The sequence below is a fragment of the Nicotiana tabacum genome, chromosome 14 (assembly GCF_000715075.1).
Source record: "Nicotiana tabacum cultivar K326 chromosome 14, ASM71507v2, whole genome shotgun sequence".
In the NCBI taxonomy this organism is placed as follows: domain Eukaryota; kingdom Viridiplantae; phylum Streptophyta; class Magnoliopsida; order Solanales; family Solanaceae; genus Nicotiana; species Nicotiana tabacum.
The window spans coordinates 116,558,427-116,572,326 of record NC_134093.1 but is presented as its reverse complement, the minus strand read 5'-3'; the positions used below and the strand labels follow the sequence as shown (position 1 = coordinate 116,572,326).

Here is a 13,900-nt window from a genome sequence, read left to right as displayed (position 1 = left end):
TAATTAAAAATATATAGTGGGAGACCCATGATAAATCAACTTTTCCGTAATTCCTGTCAGGATTCTCTCTTCTAGTGGGATTGCAACGGCTCTTGTCTATGAGCTCGATATTGATTCGAGCTCTCGGTCTTGACTCGAGCTCTCGATCTTGACTCGAGCTCGATTCTGACTTGGATCCCTGTATTGATTCGGGGTCAGTATTGGTTGGTCTCTGCCTCATAAGCTCGATAATCTTCACTTTGCATCATAGTTCGACTTGGATTCGAGCTCGATAATGACATCGAGCTCGACATTGATCGGTCCCTTGGGCTCGAAGCTTGGTGATCTGACTTCGGAGCTCGACCTGATACTATGAAGACGCTTCTCCGATCCAATGTATTACCATTTAAACCAGTTCATACGAAGGACTAACGAGTTTTTACCGTATACAATGGTTAAACAAGTATAACATATACTTCGTATAACTCAATAGCCAGAATTTGACAAATGCAATTTACAAATCGCAATAGTGCGACTTACTTCATAAATCTCAGTTATAAATTATAATTGTAATATTAGCGACTTATATTCTCTTTGATTAAATTCGACTTATAAATTACATTGGCGACTCGCATTAGAAAATGCGACTTATAAATGGCGTTAGCCGACTTATAAATCACACTAACTTATAACTCTATTAGGCAATTGCGAGTTATAACTAGCATTTGCCAATTACTTCTTACGTGTTTGCTTTATGCCGCTTCTCGTGAGAGTCCCTTCCGATCCAAAACACTTTAGCGTAATATCGCAGCGACACCAGAGGGGGTAATATTCGAATTTTGTGTGTTTAAAAAGGAGGAGAAAAGAAAAGGTAGAGGCGTAGTGCGAAAACCAAATTGCAAAATGGATCCAGATGATGTGGCGACGGCATTCGTGAAGCACTACTACTCCACCTTCGACTCCAATCGGGTCGGGCTTTCTAACCTCTACCAAGAAGGCTCCATGTTAACCTTCGAAGGCGAGAAGCATCAGGGCTCTCAGAACATCGTCAACAAGCTGACCGGTCTCCCTTTTCAGCAGTGCAAGCACAATATCAGCACCGTCGATTCCCAGCCCTCTGGTCCCGGTGGCGCCATGCTTGTCTTTGTCAGCGGTAATCTCCAACTCCCTGGCGAACAGCATCCCCTCAAGTTCAGTCAGGTATTTTCACAAACACTTCCCCTACATGTTGTGTACTATAGTGTGCAATGTGCTTGCTTTCCCGGTTCATTTTCTGTTTACAGTAGTTTAACTCAGTTACATCGATGTGTTTGCACCCAAGCGTGTGGCCTTGTGATCAATGAAATGGGGAGAACCATGAGGTCTTAAGTTTGAATCCCAAGTCTAAAAGCACTAGGTTATTTCTTCCCATGTGTCCAAGCCTGGGTGGTAGCAGGTATAGTCAGGTGCACGCAAGCTAGCCTGGACATCGCTATCATAAAAAATAATTCGTGTGCGATGTGCTTGTTTTACCATTTCTATTAGATGTTATCTGTCGACGTGTTTTAAGTAGTTTACTCAGTTACATCGATCTGCCATGTGATTTGGATTAAAGTTGCTTTTGTGTGTGAGACGTGATTTGGTTTAAGTTTGTTTTGATTTCTGTTTGGTTGTTGTATATGGAGGAGAGGTGAGCCGATATGAGATAAGGCATTTCAGCTTAGCACTTGAGATGCTAAGTGAGAAGAAACGTGGCTTAATGTGAACATATGATGCAAAATACCTGTAGTAATTTTTTATAACCTGTAATATTGCTTTGATCATTCTATAGTTTTAAATAGTTGCTAGAATGGCTATGGTGACAATGGTCTTGCGGTGTTATTAAAGGCTTAAGGAGCCAGAAAAAGGTCTTTTGACATCCCTAGTTGTTTTTGGAATTATGATATACTAACCTACCTAGATATTCTCCTATATCATCTCGTGCACTCAAGTTTTGTCCTTTGGCCCTTGGTTTGTATTATTCATTCATTTGGGATGTTAACCAATGATATTATAAAAATCAGGCGTAGATTTTGTTTGTATTTTGATTAGAAATGCCTGAGATGTCACCAATCATATCTCTTATCTTTCGGACCATTTTGTTTTGAAGCGTACAAGTTGCTTACTAGAAGAAGACTACGGTCAACGAGATAGCTTGTTAGATACGCAATTACACGTGAATTCTGCTGTATCGGAACACAAGTCTAATTCATATGCTTAATGCTCTTTCTCCCTATAGTTTTCTTTGTCACTATCTTTAACTAGGCCACTAAACGTGTCTCTTTGAAAAGGTAAATAGTCATATGACTTTACAAGATTTGATTTTGCTTGTTGGAGCATGGGGCATCAAAATCTGAACAAACAGTTGGAATGATGCAACTTGAAAGAATTGCTAATATATTCCTGCCAGAGAAAGAGCAAAACTACAAATTCTTGGCTCTCGACATTGTGAATACCTTGATCATCTTCCTTTTTCACTTTTTTTGTTTCGGCTAAGTTTACAGCCTCTTTGAGCAACCCAGAGTCTATTGGAAAAAAATATATGTTCCATTAGGCCAGATGAAAGAATGTCAACCACAATCTTTTAAACATGCATTTTTGATAACCGTGTTGTCCGGGTCAGTTTACGAGCACCTCGACTAATTCCACGCGGTATCTGCTACCTCTCATCATTGGATAACTCTAGTCCACCAAGATCTTCTAAACATGTATTTTACTTGAAGTTAGTTATAAACTGCTCAAGATTCTCTTGTACATGTTATATTTTGGAATGAGCACCGCAGGGTATCATACATCAGCCTCACGAGAATCTATATACCTCTGGGATTGGTGAGACTATTGTGTTAGAACATTCAAGCCCATATAGATTTCGCCCTTTGGAAGCTTATGGGCATTATGACCGTTGTAGGTGAAACTTGTTGAGGTCATGTGGCAGTGATACCTCATTTATACAACAGTTGTACACGTGTGGAGAGAAAAAAAAAAACCCGAGGGTAAAGAGTGGTTTGGCAGAGCTTTGGAAGTATTAGCTTCATTCGCTAGTCAAAAGGGTTATTTGCACTTGCCTTCCTGAGTGTGGTGCAGGGTGAGGTGGGTTTTGTAGCTTTGCTGACTGTCAACCTACTGGGTTTTTTTAGGAGCCCGAGCAGATATGATTTTATGGACCCGGTTTTGTTTTATCATCTTTAATTTGATAGATGGTAGAGAGAAATTAAAAGTTTTAGACTACCTTCAACTATTATCTTTCTTTCTTTGTTGAATACCTTCAGTGGCTATAATTGGCAGACGTGATTTGACTGGGTTTTGAGTTATTCTCGTGCACTCAGATCTAGCATTAACTCTCTCATGTTCTTTTCTGACATAGTGGGAGCTTAGTGCACCGGGCTGCCCTTTTTTGTCTTTTCTGAGAGAAGTCTGTTTATTTTCTTCTATTCTCATTTTAGAGCACCCTCATCTGCGTTTATCTTGCATTTTATCGTCTACACACTTAACGAGATAAGAAAATAAAGGATATTTGATTGTTTATTTTCTTTTTTCCTTCCTTCTTCATGTCCAGTCTTTTTTAATCATTGTGAAAGTTTTTGCTTCTCAATAGTGACAATGCTGCATTTGGCGGGGATATGTGGAGAGAATATGGCCATTAAAGGCTCATATGGGTTCTGGGATTTGAAGTTTAATTCTATGCAACTGCGCGTTTTTGATCCCTTCATACTTCGTGAACATTAGACTTCCGAACTTTGCATCTCAAATTTCTTATATGACTAATTTCTTCTTTCTTGGCCTGCAGATGTTTCATTTGATGCCAACACCGCAAGGAGGTTATTATGTGCTCAATGACATATTTCGTTTGAATTATGCATGAAGGTTGCTGGGTTGAATTGACTCTTCGTCATGTTTTCATGATTGATTTGTCCAAAACTGAACAAATTTACAGAATATCATATCATGATTGATTTGTCCAAAACTGAACAAATTTACAGAATATCATATTCTAGGAGTTGAAAGACATCAACCTCTAAAAGACTAGTTCTTCTGTGTTGTGGGGCAAGTTGATAGATGGACTCGGTTATGCTTTTGAGTTTTATGAAATTTAATGAGCTCTACCTTGTTGCATTATGTCATTCACATAATTCTCTCTCTCTCTCTCTCTCTCTCTCTCTCTCTCTCTCTCTCTCTCTCTCTCTCTCTCTCTCTCTCTCTCTCTCTCTCTCTCTCTCACACACACACACACACACACACTCTCTCTACCTTTCTCTCTTTACAATTTTTTTTGTTAGATGTTGCTTCCCTCTTCACACTTTTTGATTGGATCTTGCTTTTCTCCTTGTTCTTATTGGTACTTTAATCTGTGGGAGCTAGATGATTAGTAGATTTTGAAACATGAAAAGTGGTATTAGAACTTTTGATGCCTAAATTTGGTGGTCCATTACCACTAAAATAGTGGTATTGAATAGCCTTTTAAAAGGCTTTTCTGGGACTCGCATCGAGGTTCGTCCTGGGGAGGGCACTATCAAAACGCCTTGAGCCTCATGTGTGGGGCTTAGTTTTGTGAGGCTTACGCCCCCAAGTGACCGACTATACGCCCTAAACGCGCCTAACGCTCAACGCTCGGGACTCGCCCAACAGTTCTTATGTTAATCATGTGTTGAATTCACTAATTAGCACTGTTGACTTTCAAAATTCTTTAACAAATGAATGATTAGAGTTATTTTTATACTTAGAAATATGAAGATTGTGAATAACTCAAATAATGAATCATAGTATTGCAATTTACCAATTGAGAATATCGAGAGGGTGAATATCATTTGAATATTTCTTCCGAAGATAGATAACGAAAATTTATATCTTTACTTGATAGATCTTCATGTCTTAGTTCTATGTCTCTCAAAATTATTATATATTTATTATTTTACTATTAAAAAATAATTTTATATTTACTCATGAAGGAGTAATATTTTAAATTACAGTATGGATAAAATTTATTGAGTATTCACTTTTAAGGGGGAAAATATGTAGTTTGATAATATTTGATAAGAAATTATGATTTTTAATTGTTTGAAAGTTGAGACGCCGTAGTTTATTTATATTTTATAGTAACTTTAGTAGTATTGCATTATTTATACTTGTAAAACATGCTAGATATTTTATTTTATATGAGTTTGTTTAGTTCTTTTTAGTTTTCTTGAACTTTTAATGTGTCTTTTATATTTTTTTGTATTATAATACTGTATACCCTAAAATTTCGAGTAACAATTAAACTTATTTAGTGGTTTCAAGGATAAGTGATTTAATCTAATACTAATTGATAAACAAGGAATTAAATAGATAATTTGAATAGTAAAATAAATCGAACCGTGTTCTAGTAGTGGTTTCGACTTCGATTCAAGATGGTCTCGAGGTTGGGTAACAAGAATGATAAAGAACAGAAAATAAACAGTGGTGAGCAGTAGTAGATAGTAAGTGAAATAGAGAAAGCAGTGTATGTGTATATGTTTATCAATAAATCAATCCCCCTTACAAATGAATGGGGTCCCTCTTTTTATAGTAGAGGAATGCTAAATAAGGTACACTTCTAATAACAGAAACAAATTCCATGATTGGCGTCAATAACCGCTTGATTCGATCTGTTCCGGGATTTTTGCCGAGATCTTCGGTCGGTTGCTAATATCTCGCCATTCCGTTATTTTGCCTTACTCGAAGTCGGTCATGCACGGTCTCGATCTTCAGCGAGCACTTCGATCTTCATGCTCCATACTCTGCCATTGGGCTCGAGCCTGGTCTATTACGAGCTTACTCTCGAGGCAGCTCCTCGTGTCTATGAAATCGGACATGCCCGATTTCGACCGTATACAGATAGTCCTCGTGTTTCTTGGAATAAAATGATAAGAAACAGTTTGAGCCTTGATTTTTCAAAACCTCGATTATGACGTCGTCCTCATGACGTAAGTGACATATATGATCAAAGCGTCCCGTCAGTTCAGTTCCCCAAATCATTCATGCCTATCAGTTAGCGGTCGGCCACTAGCGCCACAGAACCGTCGCTGTGAGCCTATAAATACCCGCTCCTTCATTGAATCAAACTTTACTTTTGCTCTAATCAAACCTCTAAGTCTTCTCACTCTTTCGTCTCCTCCTTTTCGCCGTCTGTAGAGCCACATTCGTTAGCACCGAAACCTCCAACTTTTCATCTTCTATCGCTCTTCTTTACTTATACAAATGGCGAAAACCACAAAGACCGTACCGCAGAAGGAGAAAGCTTCCTGCTCCTCTTCTCGGCCGTCCGGCGGCAAGGCGCCGGTGGAACCGCTTCCCCACGAGTATGTTCTCGGCCAATGTACTCTAAAATCCGATTTCAAGGTCGAAAACCCTTCATCGATCCCGGGTCGATGTGAGCATGTGTCGATGTACATGTGCTCGATAACAAAGAGCCATCTCGAGATCGTGAAGAGGGACTGCATATGGGGTTCCGAGGTGGTGGTGCAAATTCTTGTTCCCGAAGAGAGCATCACCGCTTATGTCGAGGGGGTTCCTAAGTGTTTGCACTTACCCCTTCACATTGGGTCCCCTCGACCCAGTGATTATTGATCTCTGTAAAAGATATCAGGTCACCTTCGGCCAAATCCACCCCTCTCTATGGCGCATAGTAATCATGCTGCGCTTCTCTAGCAAGGCCGATGGGCTAGAGTTTACTCTAAATCACCTCATGCGGTTGTACCGGGCAACGAAGGCCTTGATCTCGAGCATCGATGAGGACAAGGATCGGGGTTGGATGAGCCGTTTTATACGGGTGAGGACCCGCGACATTATCCCGGAAGAGAAGATGTCGTTCCCTGAGGAGTGGAACTTCGACCGTAAGTGATCTTTTAAACTTTGTTCTTCGTACCTTCTTTGACTTTGCCTGATATCCCCTTTCGACATGCAACTATTCCTTGGATGCCTCAAGCGGTACTTGACCTCAAAGATTGGGTTCGGAAGTTAGCCTCAACTTTCACTTATGCCGAACGCGCATGGCGTGATTTGGCAAGGGGCAGATGGGAGGCCAAGAACCACGGTAAGGATCTCCTTTTTCACGTTCTGAAACACTTTTTATACTTCATTCATCACTAATTTCCTTTCATGCAGGCCTGATCAAGGATGCCATTTTGAGGCCTTCAAGTGGCGAGGAAGAAACCAAGTCCTCGGTTCCGAAGCCGGGGGAAGACAAGAAGAGGAAAACTACCTCGGAGTCCGAGGACCCCAAGCCGAAACCTCGAAGGATGAGGAGGAAAGTAATCGCTCTCACGATAGACTCGGTCCAAAAATTGAGAGATGAAGAAGAGGAAGAAGAGGAAAATGCCTCGGCACTGACAGTTCGACCTAGGAAAGCCGTCGAGGTCACCAAACATTCTGAGCCGACGGCGGCTACTAAAATCAAGCCTCGTGTCGAGGAGGATTCCAAAAAGAAATCGGGTGAGGATCCCGAATTGCCAGAGGTCGAGATCGTTTCTCGGCCATCTGCAACTACATCTGACGGGGCCGGTTAAGAGACCCCGAAGATCGATTAGGGAATCTCGAGCGACTTGCTTGGGACCATGACAACAAGTCACTTGCCTTCTCTTCCGACTTTTTCTGAGGAGGCACTAAGGGAAGCTCGAGATTTGAAGACCCCTGATATAGGCGGAGGCTCTAGTATAGGGGATCCCTTTCGGGATTGCTTTACTGGAGTCGATGACGCCTCTGATATTAGTGACACTTCTATTCTTTTAGAAGAGGCCCAACGTCTCTTATCTCAGGTAAGAATCAGTTTACTGCACTTTTTTTCTTTACTCTTTTTTTTTTCTTTCTAAATCTGACCTGTGTTTTCCTTTTTTGTATAGGCCTTCACCAAGTTTCGAGCTGACCTCAGCCAATGTGAAACCGAGTTCCAAAAGGTCCCGGAGGAGAGGAACGCTCTGAAGCTTCTTTGCGGCCAAAAAGACGAAACTATAAAGGACCTTCAAGCGGATTTGGCCATGGCTCGTGAGGAAGAGCCCGAGCTAGATAAGCAGGTGAGTATACTTTTGATAAAGTATGGACTCGACCCAACTGTGGAGGCTAATACTTCATTATCTCAGCTGCAACAAAAGGTTGAAAGGATCGAGCTGCTTCGGAGAGAAGTCGATCAGGTAAAGGCCGATTGTGATCGGTGGAAGGAGAATATGGATCGCCTGGCTGCGGAAAAAGAAACTACCTTGGCCAAAATGTCATCGGCCGAGGTTCAACTTTGGGGCATCAAATAGAAAAGTTCGACCCAAGCCAAGAGAATCAAGGAGCTTGAAACGAGGCTTGCTGAGGCCAAGGCGGAGATCGAGAAGACAAAGGTCATAGTGGACAAGTCCATTGCCATGTACCGGGCCGATGCTGAGGCTGCTGAAATGCAGCTAAGAGAGGCTTCTGACCGAGAGCAATGAATCATTGACTCGGCAAAGTGTCAATCCCGGAGGGAAACCCTCGAGGAAATCCATACTCGAGGTTTTGATCTCTCCGAGGAGATAGCCCTAGCCAAGGTGCTTGAAGCTGAAGCTAGGCAGCTTGCCTTCTTCGATGACGAAGACGATGATGAAGAAGGCAGTCGAGGCGGGTCCGATGAGGGGCCTGAAGGAGAAGTTGCTCCCGGAGAAGAGGTCGAAACCGGCCGTAGTTAGGACTTAGTTTCTCTTTTTGTAAGATCTTGATCGGTCTCTTGTACATAACCGATATATAATAGAAAAACTTCTTTTGAATGTCTTCTCAGTTTTATGTTCAAACGTGTTTTGTGCTTTTGGCTTGTGAAAATTTTGTTGTTGCAGCCTCTGTAATCGAGTGAACACTAATTCGAACTTAGAACAAACCCTTATATTTTTTTTAGACACGCAAGGGCGAGTCTCCGAGCTCAATAATATGTTCGAGATTTCGGATGGCTTGAACGATGTCATGACTGCACTATTTTTATAACTAAGTTCGAGTATGTTTCGAACTTAGAATAGAACAAACCCTTAGGTATTTTTTACCAAATAATGGGTAATTTTCGAACTTATAGTAACATACCCCTTAAGGTTTTATGGCGGATCCTGTAGCTAAATTCAAGTCAAATTTATTTGAACTCGGAATAGTGAAACCCTTAGGTCCGAGTTGAGTGAGAACAAAGTCTCAAACTCTAAATGTATTGGCCCTTAGGCCCTTTTAGGCTGGGCCCATATGACCTCTAAAAGACGGCTATTATTTGCCCTTTTCGGCTTAAAAGCCTTAGCATGTATTTTTTACCCATTGGGTTTTTTGAGGGTCCGATGTCGGTTGAAACCCTTTTGCTTTTTGTGCCTTATCACGTTTGTGTTAAAGATAATTTGATACCTCTTAAGGTTTTTCGAGAGCTAATTTTATCGAAGCCCTTTTGATTATTTGCCGAGGGTAGCCTTTTTTAACCGGATTTTTAGAGAATTTGAAGGCATATCGTTATTGCGGAATTCGGACGTCTCCGAGCCGCGTTATTTAGGCCTTAGCCTTTAGTTTGGTTGTAGCCTTTGAGTATGTATTTTGACCGTAGCCTCTAGTTTGGCCGTAGCCTTCGGGTATGCCTCTTGGGCTTATTTCCCAATAACATTCGAACTTGTTTGAAATGTCAGTCCCCGAGAATGGTGGCCTTGGCCTATAGATCGAGGGGTGCGTCTTTGAGGTCTTATGAATTTGAGTTTAGATAACTCGAATATGCTTATCATCGATGGTAGTCCCCGAGTGTATATTTGCACTTTGGCTTTTGAGCCGTTTCTCACAATATCACAAGCATGAGGTTTGTATAGTAGAGGATTTTCTTCGAGACACAAAATGTTTAAATGAAGAGAGAATGCTTCTTTGAATAGTTTACACATGTGCACATATTTTTCCATCGGGGCTCAACTAATTTATATGGACACGGTTCACTTGACTGTTTGGCCCATTACAAAGCTTCCCTATCGAGGCCCTTTGACATGAAGTACTATTCTCGAGAATATAACATTCGAGGGTGATGCCCTCCAGTATTCGAGGTTGATTGCAAATAAGCCTTGAATACTGTTGAATTGTCCTCAGGTAGCACATAATTGTTGCCTCGTTAAAAACCTCGCCGGAAAACCCATTTGGGATAAAAACCGATCTAAGGGAAAAAGAGTGCAACGCGTACTTTAAAACCCGAGGTCTCTATGTCTTTGGTCGAACTCCTGAAATGATAGCGTCGAGTATATATAAACGAAAGAAGGGAGAAAGTCATACCTTAACAATAATGTCATTTGAGAAGTGATATGTTCCAGTTGTTTGGCAGTGGTTCATTGTCCATCGTTCCGAGTTTATAAGACCCTTTTTTTTGACTATATCGAGGACTTGATAGGGTCCTTCCCAATTCGGGTCGAGCTTCCCTTCATTAGGATCTCGAGTGTTGATGGTGACCTTCCTTAGAACTAAGTCCCCGACCCTGAAGTGGCGAATGTTGGTTCTTCTATTGTAGTACCTTTCGATTTGTTGCTTTTGTGCAGCCATTCGAACGAGTGCCGCTTCTCGTTTTTCATCTAATAATTCGAGGCTAGTATTCATAGCCTCGTGGTTTGATTCCTCCGTTGCATGTCGAAACCTGACGCTGGGTTCTCCAACTGGAATCAAAACTTCTGAGCCATATAGTAAGGAAAATAGAGTTGCACTTGTACTGGACTTCGATGTTGTTCGATATGCCCAAAGGACTTCGGGTAGAATTTCTCTCCACTTCTCTTTAGCTTCGTTCAACCTTTTCTTCAGGTTTTGGATGATAGTCTTGTTCGTTGATTCGGCCTGTCCGTTCCCACTAGGGTGATACGATGTTGACAATATCCTTTTTATTTTATGGTCTTCGAGAAATTTTGTCACTTTACTACCGATAAATTGTTTACCATTGTTGCATACTGTTTCTGCGGGTATCCCAAATCGACACACGATGTGATCCCAGATGAAGTATATAACCTCTTTTTCTCTCACTTTCTCGAACGCATGTGCTTCAACCCATTTAGAGAAATAGTCAGTCATAAATAAAATGAACTTAGCTTTACCTAGGGCCGATGGAATAGGGACGACGATATCCATCCCCCATTTCATGAATGGCCATGAGGATAAGACTGAATGACGTTGCTCTCCGGGCTGATGGGTCATCGGTGCAAACCTTTGACATTTATCACATTTTCAAACAAACTCCTTAGTATCTTTTTCCATGCTATCCCAGTAGCATCCTGCTCTAATGATTTTGTGAATAAGTGATTCGGTGCTGGAGTGGTTCCCACAAGTGCCTTCATGGACCTCTCGAAAAATATAATTGGTGCCTCCTGGTCCCAAACACACTGCCAATGGTCCATCGAATGTTCTTCTGTATAATGTTTCATCTTCAACCAATATGAATCGAGCAACTTTGGTTCGTAGGGTTCTTGACTCTTTAGGGTCCGACGGGAGCTTTCCATTCTTCAAAGTTTAATTATATTTATTTCCTACTTGTTATTGAGTTAATATTATTACTGTGAGACCCCGGGTGTTTCTCTCTTCTCTTACGTAATATACGTAACGTGGCGTGGTTATATTAGGTATATATGATTGGGTATAGCACATTGGGAGAATAAGACTGAAAATGTGTGGTAATATCAAGGAACTAAGCTAAAGCTTTAAGTCAAAGGAATCCCTTAAACAAAGGTTCATGGTTAAAGAAATGGCTCGGGTAGCACCCCGCGCGTTCGGAAGGTTTAAGTTAACTTGCACCTGTGGGATAAGACTAAGAGTGTATAATATGCTAAGAATAATGTGTTATGAGGTATTATAATATCACACTGGTCACATGTTAAGTTTTGGAGTCAAGCAAGTTGCGAAATAAAGGTCGGCAAAAGTTATCGTAAATTTCTCTAATAAATTTTCTAAACTTTGGGTCAAATGTATCAGATCATTTCTCCCAATATATAAAGAGTTATGGGACCCACAACCTACCAAATCGAAGTTCTACGAGTCTATTTTGCAATCAAAGAAATCTCACATCAAACCGACATTGAAGTAAAACGTTATGACTGTTTTACCACGGACTGTCCGGGCTGAAATCGGGTCGCGAACCGGGTCGGGTCAAACAAGTGGTATAAGTCGAAAAATCCGACTTTTAAGACCCCAAAACATTTCATCTTCGTCTCAAAACAGTGAGAAAGCTTAAGAGAGGGTTTCATGGTGTTCTTGAGTGATTAAGGTGCGTTTTTAATGATTTCTATCGTTAAAGTTTGCCCTCGTGCCTAGAAGCGCAATCTCTACGCTTTGCAATCGTTTTTCCCTTCTATTAGCTGTGTTTGGAGCTATTTTTGGAAGATAGAAAATTGTTGTTCTTGCTGGTTCTTCAGGATTTATACTTGGTTTGCCAAGATAATCATCTTGGGACTCTTTTATGATCGTTTTTACAAAGTTCTACGGGTATTTCATCAAGTTAGGGTCATATGGCAAATCTGCCGATTTAAACTCATTTATGAACTATTTATAGGTGCGTATAAGCTGCATATATATAGTGGTTTCGAAGCTTAGGACGTAAGGAACAACTTTCGTGAAGGAACTACAGGCATTCGGACGTTCGTTGGAGAGGTATGTTAAGGCTAAGCTTCGTCCTTCCTTTTAGCACGAATTTTGGGAAATTCCTAAGACGCCAAATGTGATATTTTACTATTCTGTTGCTAGAAAGACCTTCTGTGAAAGGCATTGGCATCGTAGCTAAAGTATTTTTATGATGCTATTAGGTTGATATTCCACTCGTTCGGTTAAAAAGGGTATTCGACATCTATATATGTCATTTTGTCGGCTTTCTTAAATATATGTCCATATATATGAATTCTTATTCGTCTTTGGGTTGTGTGACTTAAAAATAAAGGAATTTAGTATTTGCGATCAGTCCTTCTTCCTTGTTAAAGTGTATTTTAAAATCTCTAAAGTGACACGTCGATTTCAAAATTTTCAAATATAATTTTTATGCTTAAACTACTAAAATATTTGATTTTTTTGAAATATTTTCTTTTACTAATTATCAAGAAATCAGGTATAAGGACTAAGTGAAGCACCTTAAGCTTTTTATGAACATATTCAGAGTTAAGTTATCTTTCTAAAAGTCGAGTTAAGTTTTTAAACTTATAAAAAAAGATATGAGGTTCCACGAGATATTTGTATGCGATACGAAGGTGATTATGAGATTATGAGAATAAGAGTACCAATGAGCCAAGGTTGGCTAAGTTCTTGTTATGGCCTATTATGTGCATTCAAAGTTCATATCATACATGATATATTATGCATGGACTTCGAGCTATAATCGGAGGTAAGGGGCCTATTTGCCCGAAAGACTATATATATTGTACAGATGGCCACAGGTTGGCAATATGATACCGGTTAGCTACCGGGAGAGACCGCCATTGCTAGCATTTGGTTGGGTATGTCATGCATTTACATCAATATATATGTATTCACGACATACGATTACACGAGCATACCATGCATATTTTATTACTATGAGGTCGGATGTCGGCCATGGAGGCTATCAGAGTTTCAGTGTCAGGTGGTATCTTTATTACCTTTTTACATCAGCTATGTATGATTCTACTTTCTGCCTTGCATACCAGTACATTTTTATTCGTACTGATGTCCCGTTGCCTGGGGATACTGCATTTTTGTTTCGTGCGTGCAGGTCCAGGTAGGGACTCTGATCGACCCCTCTGCTAGGATTTCGGGGTTCAGCTGTGAGTTGGTAAGCTCCACCTCTTCCTGGAGCTTTCATAGGATGGTTACTTTGGTTGTATAGTTTGGGTATAGTTGGGGCCTTATCCCGACAGTGCTTATGACACTCTTAGAGGCTATTGTGGACACAATATTCTGGGTTTCTTTTTTTGCTGCTTTCAGTCTCCAGCCTATA

The 13,900-nt window shown here is 40.6% G+C and overlaps 1 protein-coding gene across 1 annotated transcript; it reads left to right on the top strand.

Annotated features, from left to right (window-relative positions):
• The first annotated feature begins 736 nt into the window (after positions 1-736).
• LOC107774121 (nuclear transport factor 2A-like) lies at positions 737-4,110 on the top strand. Its single transcript, XM_016593591.2, has 2 exons — positions 737-1,179; positions 3,785-4,110. Exons 1-2 carry the CDS (start codon positions 883-885, stop codon positions 3,857-3,859), a joined length of 372 nt encoding a protein of 123 aa, XP_016449077.1. The 5' UTR covers positions 737-882; the 3' UTR covers positions 3,860-4,110.
• The last annotated feature ends 9,790 nt before the right edge of the window (positions 4,111-13,900 follow it).

Coding starts and splice junctions, on each gene's coding strand:
- LOC107774121 (XM_016593591.2), top strand. CDS start 883: ATGGATCCAGATGATGTGGCGACGGCATTCGTGAAGCACTACTACTCC. Junction 1,180..3,784: donor ATCCCCTCAAGTTCAGTCAG/GTATTTTCACAA, acceptor CTTGGCCTGCAG/ATGTTTCATTTGATGCCAAC.